Source organism: Chrysemys picta, chromosome 19 (assembly GCF_011386835.1).
Source record: "Chrysemys picta bellii isolate R12L10 chromosome 19, ASM1138683v2, whole genome shotgun sequence".
In the NCBI taxonomy this organism is placed as follows: domain Eukaryota; kingdom Metazoa; phylum Chordata; order Testudines; family Emydidae; genus Chrysemys; species Chrysemys picta.
This window is the reverse complement of record NC_088809.1, coordinates 11,540,843-11,564,600: the sequence shown is the minus strand read 5'-3', so window position 1 is coordinate 11,564,600 and position 23,758 is coordinate 11,540,843. Positions and strand designations below refer to the sequence as shown.

At 42.1% G+C, this 23,758-nt stretch overlaps 1 protein-coding gene across 6 annotated transcripts in view; it reads left to right on the top strand.

Moving 5' to 3' along the window:
* The window catches only part of PITPNM3 (PITPNM family member 3), a 357,167-nt gene that overhangs the window by 314,923 nt on the left and 18,486 nt on the right, over positions 1-23,758 (top strand). For all 6 annotated transcript variants that reach the window (XM_065573372.1, XM_065573369.1, XM_065573367.1 and 3 more), the window contains 5 exons: positions 2,823-2,993; positions 13,156-13,350; positions 14,343-14,491; positions 20,434-20,550; positions 21,921-22,037. In XM_065573372.1, coding sequence (XP_065429444.1) covers positions 2,823-2,993; positions 13,156-13,350; positions 14,343-14,491; positions 20,434-20,550; positions 21,921-22,037 — 749 coding nt within the window. The remainder of the gene's footprint in view (positions 1-2,822; positions 2,994-13,155; positions 13,351-14,342; positions 14,492-20,433; positions 20,551-21,920; positions 22,038-23,758) is intronic.

The window sequence follows — 23,758 nt, the reverse complement described above, 5'->3', positions numbered from 1 at the left end:
GCCATTGTTGTTGCCTGCTGGCTTCTGCCCATGCAATGGATTCACCTATAAAGTAGATGCTTACCCATTTCTATGAATTCCAAATGCAGAGGCCGCCGTACGGTGGTGACCACCTACCTGACTTGCATGCAAAAGCCATAGGCCGAATAGGTGCCTACTTTTTAGGGCTGCAGTCAACTGCACCTGTCTAAACAGAGGCTAACTGAAAAGATGATGCTTTGATAGCTTATTTGAGGTCACATGTGGTTTGGCTGTTTAATTCAGGTTAGCCTGACTGAACAGAAATCTGGTTTAAGTTGAATGTGGTCCAACTTAGGAAGTATAGTTGATAGGTGCTTGGTGCAGTTTAGACATCGTTTCAGAACTTGGGCCCCAGCTCTGGGAGGTAAATGCCTAGCAACGGACATGCTTTTGCTTAGACACCTTCGTGAATGGAAACCTTCATGAGTGATTATTTTTAACAGCCTGTTCTTGATAAGAACACTTAAACGTTTATTTTCTCATTACCCGGAGAACTGATGAGGAGGCTACCGAGTATGTCTGAACATTCTGCCCTGCTGTTCCCGGCACAGCATCCTGCCTGTATAAAGTGAATAATACCGCAAGCTATTGCTACGGTCTGCCATCATATTGATTGTCCATGGGGATTCTTTAAGGGTCAGATCATGGTGCCATTGTCTTGACTGGTACCATCATTTGGCCCTAAATGCCAATTAGACTTGCAGCTTATATGGCATGGATTTTCAAAGCCCATATAGCAGCAGGGGGGCTTACAAAGCCTGTCAAGCTTCAGTGTTTTCCAATTTAACTCTTTCATTCCCCTCCCAAAGAGCACGTGTGGCTGAGGAATGTGCGGTGCCTGAGCCGAAGTGCATCACATTTTATCCAGCGGCTGGCTGAACACGTCGGCTGTCACCATAGGAAACTTTTGAGAATGATAGTGAGCTTATGTGTTGTTTTTATTTCCTTCTCTAATTTGAGCCTGTTGTCTTAGGAGCGCTCTCCTCAGGACAAGCTCCATCAGAAAACCCTGCAACACAGAGTAATTGAGTGTAAGCGGATTCCTTCAGAGTAGTTCTCAAGTTAACAATCAGTCTGGCATATGGGTTTCCCCCTCCGGGTAAAAGCAGCCTAAGGCCTATTTCTGCAACATGGGGCCGGATTCTCAACCCTAATTCCATTCTCTTTCTGGAAGATGTGTCCCAGACTGTGGGGTGAGGGAAGATACACAAACAATATTCTTCTGTAAGATGGAGTCACAGTTCAAAGATGGTTGAGAACCACTGCCCTATTTCATTGGGAATCCTTTCAGAAGGAAGTGGGAAATGTGGGAATCTTTCATCTTGACTGTTAAAACTGATACGAGATGAGGTAAGGATGGTCTAGTGATAAGGATGCTAGCCTGGGATTTGGGGACCTGTGTTTAAGTACCTGCTCCACTACAGACTTCTTGTTTGACCTAGAGAAAGTCACTGCGGGAGTTAAGGGCCTGAATACCTTTGAGGATCTGGGCCTTTGCCTCTATGCTTCAGTTCTCCATCTATCAAATGGAGATAATGGCACTTCCCTACCTCCCAGGTGGGTTGTGACAATAAATACATTAAAGATGATGGGGTGATGGAGTGCCCCCAAAACAATTTGCTTCCTCCCTGCCCCCCGTGGTGTTTACACCACCAGCACTTGGATGATGTTCAAGAATAATGTTGCACAAACAAGTGAGCCTTAAAGAAAAGCACCATGCGTGTTATCAGTTTGATAGGCTCAGTGCAAGAGAACAGTAATAAACTGTAACAGAAAAGAGTTTAGATATTATTCTATTGCACAGCAGTTTGGAAAACATTAAGGGACTGATCCTGCTCATCTGGAGTTCAGTGGGAGCCTGCATAATATTCCCAAGCATCTGTTATAAGTACTTTAATCCGTTCTTTACTCCTACAGTTAATGAATTGACTGTTGTAACATATTTGTGCTGCTGTAATATACTAAGTCTATTAGCGTAATTAGCCCATAATGGATTGATCTGCTAATGCTGGAGAGGTTCACAGTGATCCAAATGCAGTTTGGTTAGATGGGAAGTGACTACACCTGCTGGTTTACAGACCCCCGCAGCCGTCTATGATCACTCATTTGAGTACAGGAGATGTCTCTATCTCAGTGCTGAACATCCAATTGAAAGGGTGCCTCATTAGCTGAGCGAGCAGGTGATTTTCGAACATCCATTTACAATTGCTGTCTGAATTTCTCAGTAGCTGCCTCTCTCCGGCAAATATTACAAGCCACGCTCTCCTGTTTTAATGTGTGCAGTTTCATTTTATGCATTAACTTCAAGAAATTGACTTCTGAAGCTGCCTTGCTTCACATACCCACTCCAGCTTTCATCTCCATTTCAATCCTCCCGATTTAATGTGCCCATCAAATAGTTTTGCCTTCAAATATTCCAAGCAGAGGATGCCGCATGCTTTTGTAGGTGCAATGTTCGATAATATATTTAGAAGGTTTTAAAACTTTATTGACTTTCTGGCTTCCATTGATTTCAAAGGCTGGCCTTAGCCTCAGCAGGTTGCCTATTTCTCAGACTGTGATCCCTTTGCAAAATTACCTTTCAGCAAAGCTCATTTCATTGCCAAAGGAGTATGAAACAATTTAGTTGAAGAATCTCCTGCCTTTTGACTGTATATGTAGTTTGCGCTATTGTTTGTTTGTAGAATTGAAGGGACTGTATATTTAATCACACCTGCACCTAGACCTCTCGAAAGATACGTGAGCAACCCATAAAGATGCAATGCTGATCTCTCTCTCTTTCTCTCTCTCTCTCGTTCCAGTGTGCCAGGTCCGTCCAGCTTGCAGCCAAGTGTACAGTTTCTTTCACTCTGCTGATCCCTCTGCCTCCAGGCTTGAGCCATTGTTGGAGAAAAAATTCCACCTCTTGCCTCCATTTAATGTCCCAAGGTACCAGAGATTTCCACTGGGAGATGGAAGATCACACCAGTTAGGTATGATAAAGATTTCATATTGTATTGCTTGGATTTCACCGCTCCTACCCCATTAGTCTCTTGAGCTCTTCAGCTACTCTGTTCAAGAGGATTTTAGATACAGATACAACCAGCATACTGATAGTCAGATAACTTTAGGGCAGGAGGGGTATTGCTTTACTCGGTAGTTATAGACATAGGGTTCCTAAAGGTATGCTTTTCTGCTCTCTCTGTGCCACTTCACAGCCCCCTCTTTCATGTACTCTTACTGCAACTTAGGTGTCTGTCTACTTCAGGATTTTTTAGTGTGGAAAGTGCTGACAAAAATGAAAAAAGAAATTGTAAAAAAAATATTAAAACTAAACATTTTGGGGGTTTTGATGAAAAATCCATTTTTGAGAACAGCAGACACAACAATTTTTGTGTTTTTTGTTTGTTTGTTTGTTTGTTTGTTTTTGTTAAAAACCCAGTTTTGCATCGGGGAAAATATTTGGATTGAATGTTTTTGACCAGACCTCCTCTCTAACTCTAATAGCTACCATAAATGTAATCGAGATTCAGGTTCATCGTAGGAGGAATGCGGTGGGTTCACTTATAGCATGTGAACAATGCCCCGTTTACTATGAAAGAGTCCTCCAAAGCCAGTTTTATAAAATAGTTAGGCTGGCTACTGAAAACAGAGCAAAATCCTTTTTAAAAACACTAATCCTACGTAGGTTCAACAGAAACCTAGTTAAGTACATTACCAGTAAACACTTACCTAAATGTACATGGGTATTTCAGATGTCATTGTGCTATATTATTTGTAGCTGACTCATCCCACATATCTCCTAAGAGAGTGTCTATTTTCCATCTAAAAGTGGAGAGGAGGGTGTGCCATATTTGACTTTGTGAAAATTTCATGTGGAAAACAAGGTTGGAAAAAGTCACACGGAGATGAAACATTCTAACTGATAACATGGTGCAAAAACTCTATTAATCGCCCACAATTTATTCTCCTTTTTTTTTTTTTTTTTGGTTACAAATCCCAGACATAAATTCAAGCCTCAGCAGGATATTTCAAAAGCCATTTGCGACTCAGAGCTTGGAAGGTAATGGAGTGAAATGGCAGAGTTTTGTATCTGTTGGATTCATGAGAACACAAATCAGTGCAAACCTGTTTTCCTCATTCAATAACATAGCTATAAGTCTAACATCAGTCTTGTTTGCTAAACCATGTGCTGGGCCCAAGGTGTAAATAAACTGTGGTAGGTTTGATCCTGATTAACTTCATGTTTAAGAAGCTACCAAAAATCTGAAGTTATGCCATTTCACAATGAAAACAATCATATGTTTAACAAAACTTCAGATGAACTGAGTTCCATCTATTAACCCAAAATAACAGTACTAATACGGGACACTACCATTCATCCATTACTGATTATTTAACAAACACAATGACTTAAATGGATAATACAGAGGTTAATGCTTTAATCTAGTTATCAGTCAAGTGTTACTAGATTTAATGTCAACCTTTTTATAGTAGCTAAAATACTGATTCTCCTAACATTACTTAATGTGTCGCTTTGACAAACAGCTTAATGTCAACTTTCAATAATTTCATGGAGAAACTCAGTTAAATCACAACAGGGCTTTTCATTTGAAATTATAGATTTCTTTTCCCCAACAAGGTTAAACTGGGCCACATTTTTCATTACAGTTAAATGATGCCTACATAAGTGTATTCAGGGATAAAGGAATTATAACAAGAAACCAAATGGAATAGTTTTACCACTTTGAACAAGACTACTAATTGAGGTCCATCCACCATGATGCTATTGTGTATTTTTATTCAATCCCCTAACTATGCTGAGATGGGTCAGGTGGAAATAAGATAGCAAAGGTCAAATATAGAGCTGATCAAAGTGTTTTAAACAAAAAGCAGATTCCCAAATACTTTGCATGTAGAAATTAATTTCTCCATAGCAGATCATCTTGCCATGGTTCTGCTCTGTACTTAGACAATCATTGGCAATCCCAAAGCAAGGGAACATATATCCCCCTGAATGGCATGAAATCATATATCCCATCATGCTTCTCTAAGAACATAAGAACAGCCATACTGGGTTAGACCAAAGGTCCACCTAGCCCAGTATCCTGTCTTCTGACAGTGGCCAATGCCAGGTGGCCCAGAGGGAATGAACAGAACAGGTAATCATCCAGTGATCCATACCTTGTCACCCATTCCCAACTTCTGGCAAACAGAGGCTAGGGACACCATCCCTGCCCATCCTGGCTAATAGCCATTGATGGACCTATCCTCCATGAATTTATCTAGTTCTTTTTTGAACCCTGGTATAGTCTTGGCCTTCACAACAGCCTCTGGCAAGGAATCCCACAGATATACTGTGCGTTGTGTGAAAAAATACTTCCTTTTGTTTGTTTTAAACCTGCTGCCTATTCATCTCATTCGGTGTCCCCTAGTTGAAGTGTTATTTACTCCTCATAACACAAACTTGTTTACTTTCTCCACACCAGTCATGATTTTATAGACCTCTATCCATATACTCCCTTAGTTGATTCTTTTCCAAGCTAAAAAATCCCAGTCTTATTAATCTCTCCTCAGACGGAAGCCGTTCCATACCCCTAATCATTTTTGTTGCCCTTTTCTGAATCTTTTCCAATTCCAATATATCTTTTTTGAGATGGGGCGACCACATCTGCACACAGTATTCAAGATGTGGGCATACCATGGATTTATATAGAGGCAATATGATATATTCTGTCTTCTTATCTATCCCTTTCTTAATGATTCCCAACATTCTGTTCACTTTTTTACTGCCACTGCACATTGAGTGGATGTTTTCAGAGAACTCTCCACAATGACTCCAAGATCTTTCCTGAGTGGTAACATCATTTAGACCCCATCATTTTATATGTATAGTTGGGATTATGTTTTCCAATGTGCATTACTCTGCATTTATCAACACTGAATTTAATCTGCCATTTTGTTGCCCAGGCATAAAAGATCCTTTTGTAGCTCTTTGCAGTCTGCCTGGGACTTAACTATCTTGAGTAGTTTTGTATCATCTGCAAATTTTGCCACCTCAGTGTTTACTCCTTTTTCCAGATCATTCTTTGTGTGCCTCAGAAATTTTTATAAGTCTGTTGGATGTGCCTCCTAGGATAAGTGAGATGTGTTTGCTTGGGTTTTTGGCAGTCTGTGTTATCCAACTGTTGTCTCCCTCCAGTATAAAACATAACACAAATTGGATCTAAGATTTGTAAAGCATTCCTATGCTCAATGGGCAAGATTATGAATTATGCAGCAGCCTGACTGAGAGACTTTTCAGTGAAAATAGGTTCAGCTGCAGACACTTCCCCACTGTGAACAGTTGGCTTTATTTCACTACTTAGTGCAGAAGACTCCAAATAGTTTGAGTTGCTGTTTAATATTGTCTCACCCATCCAGTTCCCTGTTCAAAGGTGCATCTCTCTTCATTTTTATTTATTATTTATCTCTTCATCTCTATTAATATCCTTTGCTCTTCCCTGGAAGCTGCTCTGGATTTGTCTAGTGTAGCTACAGCCTGTATGTGCTAACTCCAAAGTACTTTTTCCCAGGCTAATATAGAGGGAATTCCCAGGCTGGATTCTCAATGCAGATTCCTTTTTATAGGCATGTTTCTGCACCAATACTGAATAGTGTCTGCAAATGCTATCATTTAGACACCTTTCTATATAAATGTCCTAGCAAATCAGGTATGTAGACATCTAAATGGCAGGACTTGTGCCTTCCAAAAAAGGAGACCATGTCAAGATCCCTTTAAATATCTGGCCCATAGAATACTTCCATAGGACTGGTAGCAAAGATACAGGATACTGTATTAGTGCAGCCTTGCTGTCTTTCATGGTGATCCCATTTGCTCTTTCAAGCTAAGCAGATTCAGATAGAGTGAATGCTTGAAGGGGAGACCTTGCAGATGCTGCACGGTGTGGTGTTGCTGATTTAGTAGTAGCAGATCTTCTTTCTGGGATCATGTTGAATCCACTTCCCAGAATGTTCTTACAAGGCCAGTGTGCAGCTGGAGGTGCTGTCTGTTGCATGAGTTGTAAAACAGAGTCTCTGAACTCTTGTGATTATAACAGATTCCATGGAACTTTTTGCATTAATCCCAGAATAACTGGAAACTCCAACTTCACCTCCTGGCTTCAAATCTATGTAGACTTAAGTTGTTGCCATGTTTTACCCCAAAGTGAGCTGTATTTCAATGAAGGATGAAATCCTCTCATTTAATTTAAACAAAATAAAAGTGCTTTGGGATCATCTTTTGGAATGAAAGGTGCTATATGAATATGGGATTCATTCTGTTGATTACGTGGAGTTTTCCTTCCTGTGGCAGACCAGCTTCCAATATCCTTTATGTAAAGTGCAAGTCTTAAAACTGAAAGGTTTCATGGCCCTTCTGGAGAAGCCTAATCCCATGCATTTCATGATGTTTCTACCGCTTTCCAAAACTTCCTTTCCTGATAACCCTTCATCTTGAAAAAGAGACTCTTCTCCAGATCCTGTTTCAGAAGATTTGGAACATAGTTAAAAATGAGACTGGTTCTATTGTAGCTGTGGGCCTAGCATTCTTAACTGGTGCCTTTATGTGAAAAGGTAATGAATCTGGAAACCCAATTGAAGTGGTTACCACCAGAGAGGGAACTTCATGATGTGACTCACAGGAAGGATGTAGATAAATCAAGCTGGAGAACATGGTGAAAACTGAGTTTACTATAGCTACCTTCCAATTCTTGCTAACTGAATGACTATAAAAGACTTAATGCCTACTGCACTGTGTGCAGGATTAAGCTTGAAACGTTCAGACCTATTGATCAGATTTATTTTTTCCATTTAGAGTCAGATAACGTAAGGAAAAGTGGCTCAGGTTTATGCAGATGATCTCCTTTTCTCTTCAGTAGGCAACAGCATCCATCTCTAAGTCCACTCAGAGGGTCCATTTTATAATGTTAATTTATGGCGTCACTTATATGCATATCAAATCTCTGCCCGCATTGATCTGTTCCTACGGTCTCTTATTATTCCGCTGAGCCACCATTGTTTCACAGGCAACATGCAAAGAACATGTTAAGAGTTTCAGTAAAGCAAAGTTGTCTCCTTGCGTTAATGGTGATCAAGACTGACCTTTGTCAGATGAATTTTTGACAGTCAGTGGGGCTTGGCTAGCCTTGAGAACTATTTCTTTTCCTGATGATTACTCATTTGACTGCAACGATCAATACAGTTGCTAATGTAGATGTGATTACCTTGTTAGGCTATTGATTTATCAAGGGCAATTTCAGTAAGAAAAGGAATGGAGATACTTGAAATGTATGGGAGAATGGTATGGAAACATGATATTCAGGATATCTAAAAAGGTAGGAGAATAAATGTAGAATCAGTTTAATATCTGCTATATCTTCTAGCAGTGGACTGCATCTCAAGTGCAGGTGGATAGAGCAAGCCTAGTAAGCACTTCCTATCCCTATCGAAATCCAACTGTTATCCTAAAAGGACTACAGCTAGATCCACAAAGGGAAAAATATTATCTCATCCACCTTGTTTCTCTAATGTCCTGGGACCAATACAGCTATAGCTACGCTGCATAAAGTAATGTTTGTAGTTTTCTTGTGAGATCCTTTTATAGAGGCATTCTGTTAGAAGTCACATTTTATATCCGGTTCACCAGGATGGCTTGCTGGGACCAGTAACAGCAAGAAAGTTGTTATTCATCTTTTTATATTCTCTAGCCTTCCCTTAACCCATGGAAGTTCCCATGGAAACTACAATTCAGCATATTCTCTCCAAATCTCATCTTCCATTATTTGGTGCTAGACTTTAATTGCTTTCCCTGGCTCAGTTGTAATAGGGTTTAGTTGCTGTCTCTTCCGGTTGAGATGTTCGGGCTGAAATCAAAATAAACCACACTCTCTCAAAGGGTTTCAGTGTGTGTTCACAGGAAACCCATTCTGCTGCATTTCTTTCAAGCATTATCAGTTCCAATAATGTACAGAAAATTTAAGCTTCAGATGCATTTTTTAGGGGGAGATTCTATTATGCCCTTAAAAACTGGGGCTTATCATGACTGCTTGGGCAGGCCCCATTGCATTCCCCTCTGTGTGTGAATGTGATGAAATAGTTGTGGTGTTCAGTACAATGGAAGCTGGTGACACCTGGATGTGGAAAGGCAAACCCAGCACGTTAGTATTATTTCTATGACAATAATGAGATCTGGACCCCACCATGCTAGACACTCTACAAACACATGGTAAAAGAGAATCTGAATAGACAAGACAGAGTGGGAGGCAGGGCCGGCTCTAGGATTTTTGCCACCCCAAGCAAAATCAATTTTGCCCCCCCCCCCCGTTTTTTTCTTGCCTCGCCTCAACTCCTCCCCTTCCCCAAATCCCCAGCCCTGCCTCCTCCCCCCAGGCTCTGAAGCCTAGGAGGGAGCAGGAGAAGCGGCCACTCAGAGTCTCCCCTTCCCTCCGAGGCTCTCAAGCCTGGGAGGGAGGGAGAGCAGTGGCACGCGAATCAGCTGTTTCGCGCGCCGCAGCCACTCGGGATCTCCCCCTCCCTCCCAGGCTCTCCTGAGAGCCTGGGAGGGTGGGGGAGCAGCGGAGGTGAGCTAGGGCAGCCGGGGCACATTTTTAGGGGCGGAATTCTGGTGTTGGCCGTGCCACCCCGAAAAATGTGCCGCCCCAAGCACCAGCTTGTTTTGCTGGTGCCTAGAGCCGGCCCTGGTGGGAGGAGAAGTAACTTGCCCAAAGTCACACAACACGTCAGAGCCAGGAACAGAACTCAGGTCTCCTGAATCCCTGTCAAGTTCCCTTTGCAATAGACTAGTGGTTCCCCACCCGCAGCCTGTGGGCTATTTGTGACCCAACCAGCACAACGCTACGGCCCATGTGACAACCTCAGGGCCATACAGATAGTGTATATATTGTGTGGATGCGGCCCACGTAACACATATGCGGCCCGCAATGGTAAATAGGTTGAGACCCAGTGCAATGAACCATTCTGCTTCCATTGCTCTGTTCTCTGGACTGAGTCCCATTTTCTCCTCTTGCCAATATCACTAGGGGTTTGTGATGTCCATTGAAAAACAAGGCAGGTTCTGCCCGCCTTGTCTGCTCTTGATCAGCGTTCCTCCCTTACCGTACATCCCATCCAATTGGTTACCAGTTGTGCTTTAACACTTTGTAGCTGGTACTGTAACCACCTTAAGATGCCTGCCCTTCATATGTGTATTCAAGATGGACAAGTCACTTTAAAGAAAGTGTTATTGGTCACACTTCATATTAATGGCACATTTATAAATAGTTGATAAATGTTATGCGCATGTTACAGACCTGGGTAGTATGTGTTATAGATGGTTACAAGAACATCACTAGAAGGTGTTGTACATGGTTATAAGCCATTGTGATAAGCAATCTATTGACTTGTTGGCCTTAACGATCCTTGACACATGATTAGTAGATGTTTTAATAAATTTTGTCTTTATAAGCGACTTATAAATGTATCCTTAATTTAAAGTGTGACTGTTATTACTTATTTGTATTCTGGTAATGCCCACAATATTAAGCACTGTCCACATAGAAGGAGAAATGGTATCTGCTCCAAACAGTTTACAATCTAAGAAGTCAATCAGCATACGAAGGATGCGGGAGATGCACCATCAGAATTGGTTTATTTTTTTTTATATTTCATATTTGCGGGGTAGGGATGGTGGGAGAGGAAGTTGGTCTATTTTATTAAATAAATACACATTAACCATGCTTGGCTGTGCTGCAAACTGTCCATTGGTAGTTGGCCAGTCCTTTTACAGGAGTCACAAAGAAGCAAGAATTCTGTATGTAACAGACATGCCTACAGTCCACAGTCTCTAAAGCATCACTGTTACACCATTACAGAATTGGTTTGATAGTATCAGGGGAATAAAGAAATCAACATCACAGGAATAATGTCAGTCTCCTACACCTTGCTCTTCCACGTATTGGTACTGCCTAGATAATCTGAGGGTGAAACTCCTGTTGACTTCAATAGACTCATAGACTTTAAGGTCAGAAGGGACCATTATGAACTTCTCGTCTGAACTCCTGCACAACGCAGGCCACAGAATCTCACCCAACCACTCCTGTAACAAACCCCTGACCTATGTCTGAGCTATTGAATTCCTCAACTTGTGGTTTAAAGACTTCAAGGTGCAGAGAATCCTCCAGCAAGTGACCCGTGCCCCACGCTGCAGAGGAAGGTGAAAACACCCCAGGGCCTCTGCCAATCTGCCCTGGAGGAAAATTCCCTCCCGACCCCAAATATGGCGATCAGCTAAACCCTGAGCATGTGGGCAAGACTCACCAGCCAGATACCCAGGAAAGAATTCTCTGTAGTAACTCAGATCCCACCCCATCTAGTGTCCCATCACAGGCCATTGGGCATATTTACCACTAATAGTCAAAGATGAATTAATTGCCAAAATTAGGCTATCCCATCATACCATCCCTTCCATAATCTTATCAAAGCAGTCCTATTGTGCTGTCCGTATTTAGCCCTGTAATAATTTGTGCAAAAACTTGCCTGTGTGCACAGACATATACAAATCGGGAAGGCATATGTCTAATAGATGTCACAACATTTTGGCTATTTCGTATTTAGCTTTCCAACTGGGACTATTAGGATGCGCACTCTGCAGCAATCAAACAGAGCAATTAAAGTAGTGAGATATGTAGAAAGAAACCTGCTTCTTCTTTTATTTTCGGGTAACGATTTTGGTATCAGACATTTTACTATTCTTGTATAGGCTGAAAATATAATTTCAACTACTTCTCAGTTGGAATAGGTCAGCAGTAAAACCACTTGCTCATGTTTTTTTATTGCACCTAGAGAGGATTCCTTAAACCTGTTTACTTCCGTCGCACTTCCTTTTATTTGCAATCATTTATTTTTGGTGGGAAATCAGGCGGTATTTGGCCAAAGCTAATGGACGTTAATGCAATAAGTTGGAGCGTATGAGATGAGTCAGAAAATTCAATCTCGAAGAAAGATGCTCACATGAATCTTTCACAGTCAATGAATGACCATCAGGATTCCATTAATTTAATAATAAGGGTTTCATTTTTTCCATTGGAAAAAGGCATCTTTGTGATTTAATAAACTTTAAAACTAAAATTGGAGTGGAAAACACGGGGGGAGGAAACCCAAAATCCACTGAGTGTGAGACTGTCCCTATCTTCCTGAACTACAGGGAATCATGTATAGCAATGCAAATAATAATAATGTACCATTGTCTAAGTGGCATGTAGCACTTGCACTGATTGATTAACTATGTGCCACATCCAACAGGGTGAAATTCACCCCTGTGGAATGGGCCAGCATGAGACCTATGCACCGTATGACTCACTTAAGTCTTATTTTAAGGAATTAGGCAAGGCTTTGCGAAGGAGCCGAAGGGAGTTAAGCCAAGATATGCAGATCTGATTAGTGATTTTTGGATGCCTCAATTTTTGGGTGCCCAGTCGGAGATACCTTAGAGAAACGGTTCTCACTCAGAGGTCTGGGGCTCCCTGGGGGGCTGTGAGCAGGTTTCAGGGCGTTCAGCAAAATAAACCAGAGAGCAGGGCTGGCGTTAAACTCTCTGAGGCCGAGGGCAAAAAGCCGAATCCCAAGCCCCGCTGCCTGGGGCTGAAGCTGAAGCCTGAGCAACTTAGCTTTGCGGGGCCCCCTGTGGCGTGGGGTCCTGGGCAATTGCTCTGCTAGTTGTAGCACAGGTGGGCCATGGAATTTTTATAGCCTGTTGGTGGGGATGGAAGGGCTCAGGAAAAAAAAAATTGAGAAACCCCTGCCTTAGAGGAGCCAGATTTTCTAAGAACTAAGCTGCCACTGTCTGAAAATCAGGCCTGTTTGAGATGTAGCTGGTCACAGAAATGGAGGCATCCAAAAGCACGTCGTCACTTTTGAAAATCTAGGCCTAAAGCAGCCAATTCTCACTGAATTTCAGTGGGAGTTGGTAGCTTCCTTCATATAGGCTCCTTAGCTTGTACTTGCTCTCTCCAGAGGGAACCTCACCCATAATCTTTATACAGGCAAATTCCCACTGACCTCAATGAAATTGTTAGAAAACAGTGTTTTCTCTTTGATTTTCATGTTTAAAACATGCAGCCGACACTCTTCACAACCAGAGCGCCCTGTTTCTTGAGAACATCTCCAGGGTCAGACCCGCCTCTCCAGAGACTCCAGAATCTCCAGACACGCAGAGTCAGTCACAAGGAAAGACAAGGAGGACAAGCTTGGTCAGCATGAACAGTGAAACCTCCGGGTCGACAGAGAGCTTGCCATCAGCAAACATCTCCAGTAGTGAGTGAGGCTTTGTGCTGTTTATTTCTGATACAGTGTCAATCCTTCCATCTGCCTCAGGCCTATGGAGGTTTATTTTGAACAGGGAATCTTCCATTTCCAGGAATACTAGTAGTGCTTTTAAGAGCCTAAAAAGCTAGAATTTTAATTAACCCAGGTTAATGTCCTCCATTTATATAGTTGGGGTTTTTTGCATTTTGCTCAGATAAGGTAATTAAATTGAGGTCATGCTTCTTATTAAGGGTATTTTTAAGTCATTTATAAGGAGTAAATTTTAATAAGTGTTATAAGCATGTTCCAATCTTGGATACTGTTACCCCTTTTTTGACCCAAGCAACTAGTCAAAGTTTGGGTCCCTGTGGGTGTCCCATTTGGGAGGAGAATTTGGTGATAGTCAGGTATTTCTTTGATGCAGTTTTGTTTATTTACAAAGAATGTACAAAAGTCCTGTGTCTTAAAGTGCTATAGATAGTTATAAGCAACCTATTGGCCTGCTGGACAATACTAATCTGTAATTGATGAATTTACCCTTTTTGAAAACATCTATTATTCAGATATGATTAACCCTTTAAGAGCTATTTGTGAGTGAATTCTTAATATAAAGTGACAACATTAAACTAGTCAGTTTCATTGTATATGGTCTTAAGACATTATAACTTATCATTTATATGATGGCAGCATGCAAAGCCCTCAGTTAGAATCAAGCTCCCATCATGCTGGGAGCTGTGAATATGCTCCCTGCCCCAAGCAGCATGCAACTAATGGTACAATTTGCATTGAAAACACTTGAGCAACTGTTTGAAACCAAATGATAGACTGTTTTTGATTCATGAAAACATTACAATTAATATTAGGCTTTATAATGTCTTTTACAGGAACCTACATTTTGGGAGAATCTTTTTAACCAAGTTGCCTAAATCAAAAAGAGAGCGATTATTAACAGGGTATCTGTTAGAAACGTGGTTCCATGTTGCTTGTTTGTTATTTTGCAGTTACTGCCAAATGGTGGGGAACAAAGCGAATAGATTACGCCCTGTACTGCCCAGATGTTCTAACAGCATTCCCAACAGTGGCCCTGCCCCATCTCTTCCACGCCAGCTACTGGGAATCAACTGACGTTGTGGCATTCATTTTAAGACAGGTAATTTTATCCTGTCTGTCTGTCTAAAGGATAACTCAGTAATAATCTGTATCAGACCCCTTTGAATGTTAAGCTATACAGCAACCTTCGTTTGGTGAAAAGTTATTCATCCTTTCCGAGAAACAGGCATTGTCTAGGCACATGACCGGGAGTCAGGAACATCTGCTTTCCAGTCCCTGCACTGGCACTGTTCCCAGCGGCATCTCACATTTGTTCTGTTTTGTTTTCAATTTTGCTATCAACTCAGGTGGAGGTCACCTCTTTAGTGTCAGGTGAGGTATGATTGTTATACACTATAAGAGAAGGATGCTTTCGTAGCTAGAGCACAGGACTGGAAGTAAGATGTGGGTTACATTCTCAGTTTTGTCATATCCTCCTTGATCTTTGGGAAGGCATTTGCCCTTTCTGCTTGGCGTCCCTAAGGTACCACCCAAAAAGTGGGGAGGGGAGATAATACAAAACAAGCGGCAGTGAGAGCTGAATAGTTATCGACAAATCTCTTTGAAGATGAAAAGCACTATATTAAATGAAGAAGAGATGAATTGTCATAAGCTGGCATCTAAAAATAGGCACAAAGGGTACAAATAGTAATTTAATGTGCAAGTTCCTGGGCTTTAATCAAGGTTGTATTTTTGGATCAGAATTGTCTGCATAGTCAGTATGGCACTGTAAGCGCTACTCTTTGGTAACAGAAGATGCTGTTGATATTAGGCAGCACTGATGTACTTTGGATGAAATAATAGGTTGGTCTAATTGGATACTGTGTTTATACGGAGGGCATGGAGGAGTCTGAGCTTTGACTCCTGATAAAACAGGCCCCGAATGACCAAGACATTAGTCTGACCCCGTGATTAGTATGTGTGTGTTTTACCTTTATTTATCAAGAGTAAGTTGACTTCTGTTTACCTGGGAGAGGATTTTCTAAGGAGTGTAAATGAGGAGTAGGTGCTCTTTGCATGGTGATCAGCACAGTATAAATACAAGCACTGGTTGAAATTTTTCCGATGGAGTACTGCATCTGAAAAATGCTGATTTGATGGAACCAAAATTTTCCCTGGGGATGTGTCGATTCAGCTGATGCAGATGTAACACACACACCTCCTGGCTGTGGTGTTCTGTCCCTCCTAGTGGCACCAATACCACTCAGAGAAAGAGATATTAATGAGTTTGCTCTACAGCCTTAGCTAACAGCTATATGGCTTTTAGCTCATGCAGTAGAGGCTCATGCATATAGCTCCAGAGGTCCCAGGTTCGAGCCTGCCTGCCGATGACTGGGGTCTGTTGACTTTCTACAGAGTCTGCCTGTCTGGTTTCCTGCCAGCCCATCTGGCTCACTGGACTGCCCAACTCCCCAACTGCCCACCTACTGGACTGCCTGGCTGGCCTACCTGCTCAGCTCTCTGGATCCCCAGCTGCCCAGCCAGACATGTTGAAAACTTCCATTCAGTTCTTCTGAAATAGGGGTTTTTTTTTTGTTTGTTTTTTTTTAAACTTCCATTGCATGGAAAATTGCACATTTCCAACTTTCCATTCAGATTTGTAACAAAATCTTTGTTGAATAAACTGTGTGTCAATGGAGCACTAAAGTCCATTGCTAAATTCTTATGCAAGTTCTCAGAAGAGTCATCTGCCTCCAGTTGGTGCAGTAGCTTATCAGCCGATTCTGAGTCAAAACCTATATATTCCTGCCCCTGTACAGTATCAATGTATACTTGTTTTAATTAACTCTGGTTTTATCAGAACTGAGGGGGACCTTTAGCTTGGACACTGGTGCCAAGATCTGGAAAAAGGTTTTGTTTTCTTCTTCAACAGTCACCTTTTTCAATGGATCCTTAAATTGAGTAGGAAGTGTCCTCATCAGTCTATCATTTGCCTATCAAGAAGGAACCTAAAAATATCTACAGCTTACACTGATTTAGTAACTTCATGCCATTTCATTTGAACAGAATCCTGTGCATTTTCATAAGAAACCAGTGACCGTTAAACTTGTCATTATCCTGTTCCTTATTCCAGGACAGAGGACAGCTAATATAGATACATCTTGGACTCAGTCTAAAGCCAATCTCAATCTTGAAGTCAATGGAAAGACTTTCACACACTTACCATCTCTGAACAGAAGAGGGAAGTGTTTCTTGTGTTTACCCTTATAATTTACTCTTTCTATACATTCTGCATAGCCATTACGTGTATTTGAGATCAAAAAACCTCAGAGTTCAACTTTTGAAGACCCTCTAATCTGGGGGTTTGTAAACCTTCCTCCCCCAGGTCCAATGTTCCCCTCCCCCACGCATGCTGATTCAGTTTCTTTCCACAAGCCTATCTTCTTTTAACTGGTGTTATGCACTAAGAATAGAAGAAAACTTCCATTCCAAAGCTAAGTTGCCAGAGGTAGACATCCTGTATATGCTATTTGTTTTTCAATACTCAATTTTTTCTGCCTCCTCTTTTACCTTCCCCCACGTTCCTAGTAGTGTCTCCATTTATTTTTCACTCTGCCTCCCCTCCCCCCGCACCATTAATGAAATACAAACCCACTGCTATTCAAGATTTGATTCAGAGTCTGATTCCCAGAATGTCTGAGTGGTTTGAAAATTATGCATGACACGCTTGTGCACATTGTGGATATGGGTGTGTGTAGGTACATGCATTTACACAGTCTGTGCCTAGCAAAACAATCTATTAGATACTGCAAACTTCAATGTAACTCATGCTTTTTTGGCAAAGTTCATACAAGCATATCATCCATCACCCTTTGCGCTTAAAATCAGGGGCTTAGATCCAGTGTTCATAACTTCCCCATTCGATGCTTAGAGATTAAGGTAATGGGCCCCTTAGAAACACCTAAGGTAGACAGATTTAAGAGGTTATGCAGATATCTTTCTGAGGATTTCAGCACAAACTTGGCAATAAATGGTCAGAGGCTCTCTCCACAGTGGAATTCTCAAGGCCAGTTTAAGTAAACTTTGCTAGAAACAGTATCATCAGTCAGTTAAAAGCAAAATTTACCCATTAAACAAAACAAATCTCCATTTAAAGGAATAATAGATTTGCTGCTCTCCTTAAAGCAGAGAAGTGGTCACATTCAGAATTTTATTTTTAGAAAATAATTCTTCAAGTAATAGAATTCAGGTCCCTGATTTTCAGCTCTGCAGACACAGACACATACACACAATTTGTTCTGATTTCCAGTGCTTGTGTCTTACTGCTCCCTCCCTCTTCTTCTCCAGCTTTGGACTTTATGCCTTTTTATCATGGCATGCTCCTCCTTCTTCTATCAAGCACCCTCTCCTTTCCTCTTTCAAATCCCTTCCTATTCCTACTTCTCTCCAAGCAATCCTTCCTACCTTCTCCTCCTCAGGGTCCCCCAGTGCGCAGCTGAGCTGTTGTGCTGTGTCTTGACCCGTGTATGTGATTTTTCTTGTGTAATTTGATTATAAGCTTTTCAGGGGCAGGGACCATGTCTCTGAAGGACCATGTAGATTTACAGCACTGTGTAAATGACTAGGTAATACAGGTACAACTTGTTCGCTCTGCCTCTGTACAGATTCAGGTTAATGAACGTTCTGTAGAGCCAAATTGTCTTTGACTGAGCAATGCCCATGGTGAATGGGATTTGTGCTGGTGAATAAATACCCTGTCTAAACTAAAACCCCAGAGTCCTCTATACCTGTTAGACAGTCACTCGTATAGAGTAAAGCCAATCATGGGTTACCCAGGTCTGCTTGTACTTGGCTTTAGAAATGTACTTATCTTTCCATTAGCAAATTTGATTTTCCTGTTAGTTTTCCCCATAAGATTTTAAGCAAGTTAAGACAACAAGTAGCACAGATGTAAACTTCAGGTGAAAGGCTTCCCAAGCCAAATCAGGTCTGTCTTGACTCATACAAATAGTCCCTAGAACTCCAGTAGGTTTATCCATGTGAGGAAAGTCAGCAAGACTTGGCTGTCTTTATGTGGAGGGAAAAAAAAATCATTGTGGGCTGAATGTTACCATGTCATTTTCTATGAAAAGATATTTTCCTTCCTCTCATACCTCTAAATATTAGAGGAGAAACACCCCTCATCCTCTGCCCCCACCTTTGCAATGCCCTTCTCTCTGCTCATGACCCATTATATTTTATAAATGTCAAGACTGAGTGCTCTTCAATGGTTCCATTAAAGCCCTATCCTGAGAGGGAGATGGCAAAGTCGATCAGTACCATTCCTGAAGAAGAGCTCTGTGGGAGCTCGAAAGCTTCTCTCTCTCTCTCTCTCTCTCATCAGCAGAAGTTGGTCCAATAAAAGATATTACCTCACCCACCTCGTCTCTCCAGTGCTATTCCTGTCACTTCTCAACGTAACCCCTCTGTCTGTGAAGCGGGTGAGGTAAAAAACAGTGGACAATTAATTGGTTAGTCAGTTGTTCCAATAACTATAGATGGTTCTTCAGGTGATCCTGCTGAGATTGTTGATGTACTTTGACACAGGCAAGGAACCAATCCATTGGAACAACGGTCTCCGAAACATAGCATTACAAGTAAATGGCTGCTTAGCCTGGATTGGAAAGGAATGCTGGCTTTGTGGTGAACACTAAATTGGAGTCTCAGAGACCTAGGTTTAATTCCGTTTCCTGTGTGACTTTAAACAAGTCACTTAGGGCCAGATTTACACTGGTATTTAGGTGCCTAAAGTTTCAGATAGGTGCCTAACCTGCTTCGGTGCTTTTGTAAATCTGTTAGGCCCGTAATTCCAGTTGAAAGCCGTGGGGCTGTATATAGCAGGCTTTTACTCAGAGGACCTTTCTTTGAGACAGCAGCGGCTGCACTGGCAGGTCTGCGGGTCTCACTAACGTGCATATAAATATACATTTAAAACAAAAGCGAGGCTGAGATTTTCAAAACTGCCTAAGCAAGTTGGGCGCCCATCTCTTCTAGGCAGCTGGGACATCTCAGTCTCAACAGGCACTTTTCCATTTCAGTGTGAACCAGGCTGGGGACGTCAGATTGGCTTAAAACGTTCTGGTTTGGCTCCTCTCTATTAAGTGCCCATTAGGAGGGAATCTTGGACACCAGGTTGAAGGAGTGTTACGATATCCATATGGAGGCTGAAATAGTCAACAGCAGCCATTTCACATTAGCTTGTGGAGGAGGCTGAACTGAAGGTTTATGCTTGGTGAGCCAGTTGCTCATTTACACAGAAGTAACCTCATGCTATCCATGGTCCATCGGTCACCAGTCAGAGTACCAACCTTCTCTTGTTTAAGTTTGTAGACTGTTCCTTTAGAACCACAGAGAGCACAGTAGCTCCCTATTGGGTGCTGACATTTAGATCATATGGGAGTATGGCTAGACTTGTATTTTAATCAAGCTTTGCATGTTCAACCACTGGACTGAATTGGTGCTGGCATCTTTGTTGTTATGCTACTGCATATGGACCTAATACGTGGAACTACTCGCATGGGGGCTAGGTGCGGAAAGCCAGTGCAAGTGGGGTCAGGGAGAGGGCCACCAGGCCCATCAAGGAAAGGGGAAGGTTGCAGCAAATGCTACTATGGTCCATAAGCTACCATGCGACTGCTTTGTGGATGGCTTCACAGCCCAGGAGGAGAGGATGCAACTGTCCCCGATCCTTATGTAACACTCCCACTGTTTACTCTGGCTTCTGTGGGTTGTGAGGATTTGAGTCTGAAGCAGGAATAAATTTGCTTCATTGTGAATGGAAAACAACACAATGAGCTGCAGACCTGCACTGTGCAGATACAATAACTATCCTCTGCTTGCTTGACACTTAAGGTGAATGAAATGCAGGTACATTAATATTCCTGATCCGATTACCCATTTCTCTAGCGTACTCTTACCAGATGATCTGGGGAACACAACTAAACTGTTGCAGCACTGTGCTTACTCCACCCCCACCAATCTGGTGGCTGCCCATCATTTGTTATAACATTCATCTCATTTCAGGTGATGAGGTATGAAAATGTGAATGTCAAGGAAAATGACAGCTTGGACCCTGCAACACTAAGCCCCTCCAATCCACGAGAGAAATGGCTACGGAAGAGGACACACGTCAAGCTCCGAGTACGTATCATGCGTCATCCCAGAGCAGATGCAGATATGTCTTTCCTGGCAACAATTTCAATGGAATGCAGTTCTCTCACCTGCAGTGTGATTGTTGCATAACTGCAGATTAGTAAAGAATTGAAAAGCATTAAGTATCTCTAGGGAGAAGGAGGGAATGTGTGTGTGCATGTATCCTACTGACAGTGAACATATAGAAGTGAGAACTAAAAGAACAGAATTCTGAGGCTTCAAAAAAAAAACAACAACCAACCGTAAGTGCTATAAAACAACAAAAATGGTATTAAAATTAAAGCAACATTGTTCCAAGCACAATAGGTTGATCTGTAAACTCAAAGCATCTTTAGGTGAATAGTGGATATTGGTTACATAACATTTTGCCCTTGCTTAGCTTCTTAATTCTCAGAAACACAGAGATTCACAAGTCAGAGCTCTCCAACACAGGTGTGAGGTAGGTCATTTGCCCTGCTTTTCAGAGTGAGAGAACCAAAAGATAAAGTGACCAGTGCGTACTTGGCAGAGTTGAGAATAGAATCTGAACGTCCTAATCCTTACTTGTGTGGCTAAGGCACGGAACTATCCCTCTCCAGTGCTATTAAGCCAGACAACACGGGGATTGTGATTTCTAGTCCTCAATCATAATCTTGCTATTAGGGCAGTGGGATTCAATGGTGAGATCCAGGAGAATTGGGAATTGTGACAGCTGGGTTTGATTCTCCTCTCCAAGGGCAAAGGCCTAAGCGTTCATGTGCTTTGTCCTAGCCTTCTGTAAGGGCCAGGGCAGAATTTCAACCCCAGGGAGTAGTGTTAATGTTTGTTTAAATACAGGGTTGTCTGGATCTGTTCAGCACCCAGCATCCTGAGGCCTTGGGGTACTATTATAATACTAATAAACAATACTAGAACATTGGAGAGAAAGGGTGGCCATGTGGTTCAGGTGCTGCACTGAGATTCAGGAGAGATGGGCTCTGCCAGACTTCTTGTGTGACCTTGAACAATTTCCTTAGGTGCTTTTGAAAATGCCATCCTAAGCCACTTAAGAAGAGCACACGTCCTGCTGATTTTCTCAATGGGACTTGGGCTCCTCCTAAGTAATTCATGTGTTTTTGAAAAGTCCCAATCTTGATCTCTCTGTGCCTCCGTTCCCCATCTGTAAAATGGGGATAATATTCCCTTCTTTCCGCCCTTTGTCTGCCTCATCTATTTAGATTATAATCAATCTCTTTGGGACAGAGACTACCTCTTAGTATGAGTGTCTGTCGTCTCTGACCTTGATGGGGCGTAGACACTAATATAATACAAACAACCTAATACAAAGCCTACCAAAGGCATAACAACGTGGAAATACTGACCTTTTGCTTTCATTTCAGAATGTAACTGCCAATCACAGAGCAAACGACGTCATTGCAGCTGAAGATGGTCCTCAGATACTGGTTGGGCGGTTTATGTATGGCCCCCTGGATATGGTCGCTTTAACGGGTGAAAAGGTAAAGCTAGAGCTTCTGTGGATCATTTTCCCCAAATTAATGTTAGTGGTGACATGTGTTGAGCACACTTAACTGTCTGTATTACATAGATGACTCCACAGTGATGGGGACCATGTTTAGCATCTCCTGTCACCCTGGCAAACATGTGCTGAAACAACCCTTCTGATATCTGACCTTTTCTACCCATCACCTTTCTTACGTGCTCCTGGCCATCTGAACGGGTGGATGCTGAGCATCAGCTGTGAAGTGATTCCTAAGCATTCCATCCTATCACACCACCTACTGGGGACAGAATTAACTTCCTGAACAAGAATTAAAAGAGAGAATTCTGTAGCAGCGGCAAATCATGGGAGAAAAAATGTATATCCCCCAGATGAGGCATTCGGATAAAGGAATTGGGACTCCGGGGGAGTCACATCATTATTAGTTCTCTTAAACTAGGAAGCCTCAAGATGAATTTTAGCACCGGAGTAGTAATGTGACCCAGCTGGGGCCGTTGCTGCTCCAAAAGTCTCATACAATAGAAGTGTTTAAGGCTAATAAAGCCAAGCGTTAAGCTACAATAAACCAGTGAGCGTGTATGGCCTGATCATGCAGTGAGCACTGGAGGGGCAGAGCCCCACTGGACATCATTGCGCTTGTTGCAGGATCGGTGAACCACCCAGCCCACTTTTGGGGTAGAACGTCCGGCCCACTGACCTGTGTGATGCCCATTAGTGACTGATATGCAGAGAATACAATACTACCCAGCCTATTGTAGATTCTCCTTTAGCTCAAGTGGCAGGGCTGTGGATTTTGGACAGAAGTTCTCAAGCTACCAGTGTATCCCCGCTGTTGACCAGGAAGTGAATTTCGCAGTGAGGCGTCTAGCAGTGCAGTGGACAGGCCGCTTGCCTGGGTGTCAGGAGACCAGGGTTCTGTACCCAGCTGAGCCACAGTCTTTCTATGTGATTTCGAGTAAAGTAAAACAATTCGCCTCTCCGTGTCTCAATTTTCTCATCTGTGACATGGAGATAGAGATGCTTATCCTGATACTTTTGCATTGAGTTTTGAGTTCTGCAGATGAAAAACATTATATTAGTGCTTGTTGTTATTTTATTACATAGGCACAGATTCATTGCAAACTGTAATGGTGAATCTTTTTGTGCTTCAGTAGAATCGCCCAACAGTGGCTCTGTCATATTTAGATTTCATGATCAGTGCAGTTTTATTTAGTAACAAATGTCTGTAACAGAAAATAATGACAAGGACCAACATTGCTATACTTATACCATCAGCTTGTATAAACAAAAATGTGTCCCCTCTAGATGTGTGGTTTAATACCACGAACATAGCCTTAAAAGAATGACTTGCAGTTGTTTCCTTAAATGAGTTATCAGCCTTCATTTACAATAGGTGATGGCATAACTATCACTGTTTTGTCAGAGGAAAATGAAGGTGGTGGTGGTAGCTGAATTATTGAAAAGCAACAGATAGCATCCCTAGCCCTGTCATTGCTGGCAGGGTCGTGACACAGCTGAGCTGAATGTAATCACAGGCTAGGAATGAAATAATGGGTTCTGAGCACAATCTACTGCTTGCACTCTAACCTCGGGCATCTTGCTTTTGAAACCATCTGCAGTTAAATAATCACTCTTAATAACTGGTCTACATAAAGGAAGCTTGCGTTGTGCTCTCACTGCTATTTAGCACACCTCAGCTACCAGGAAATACATGCCCCT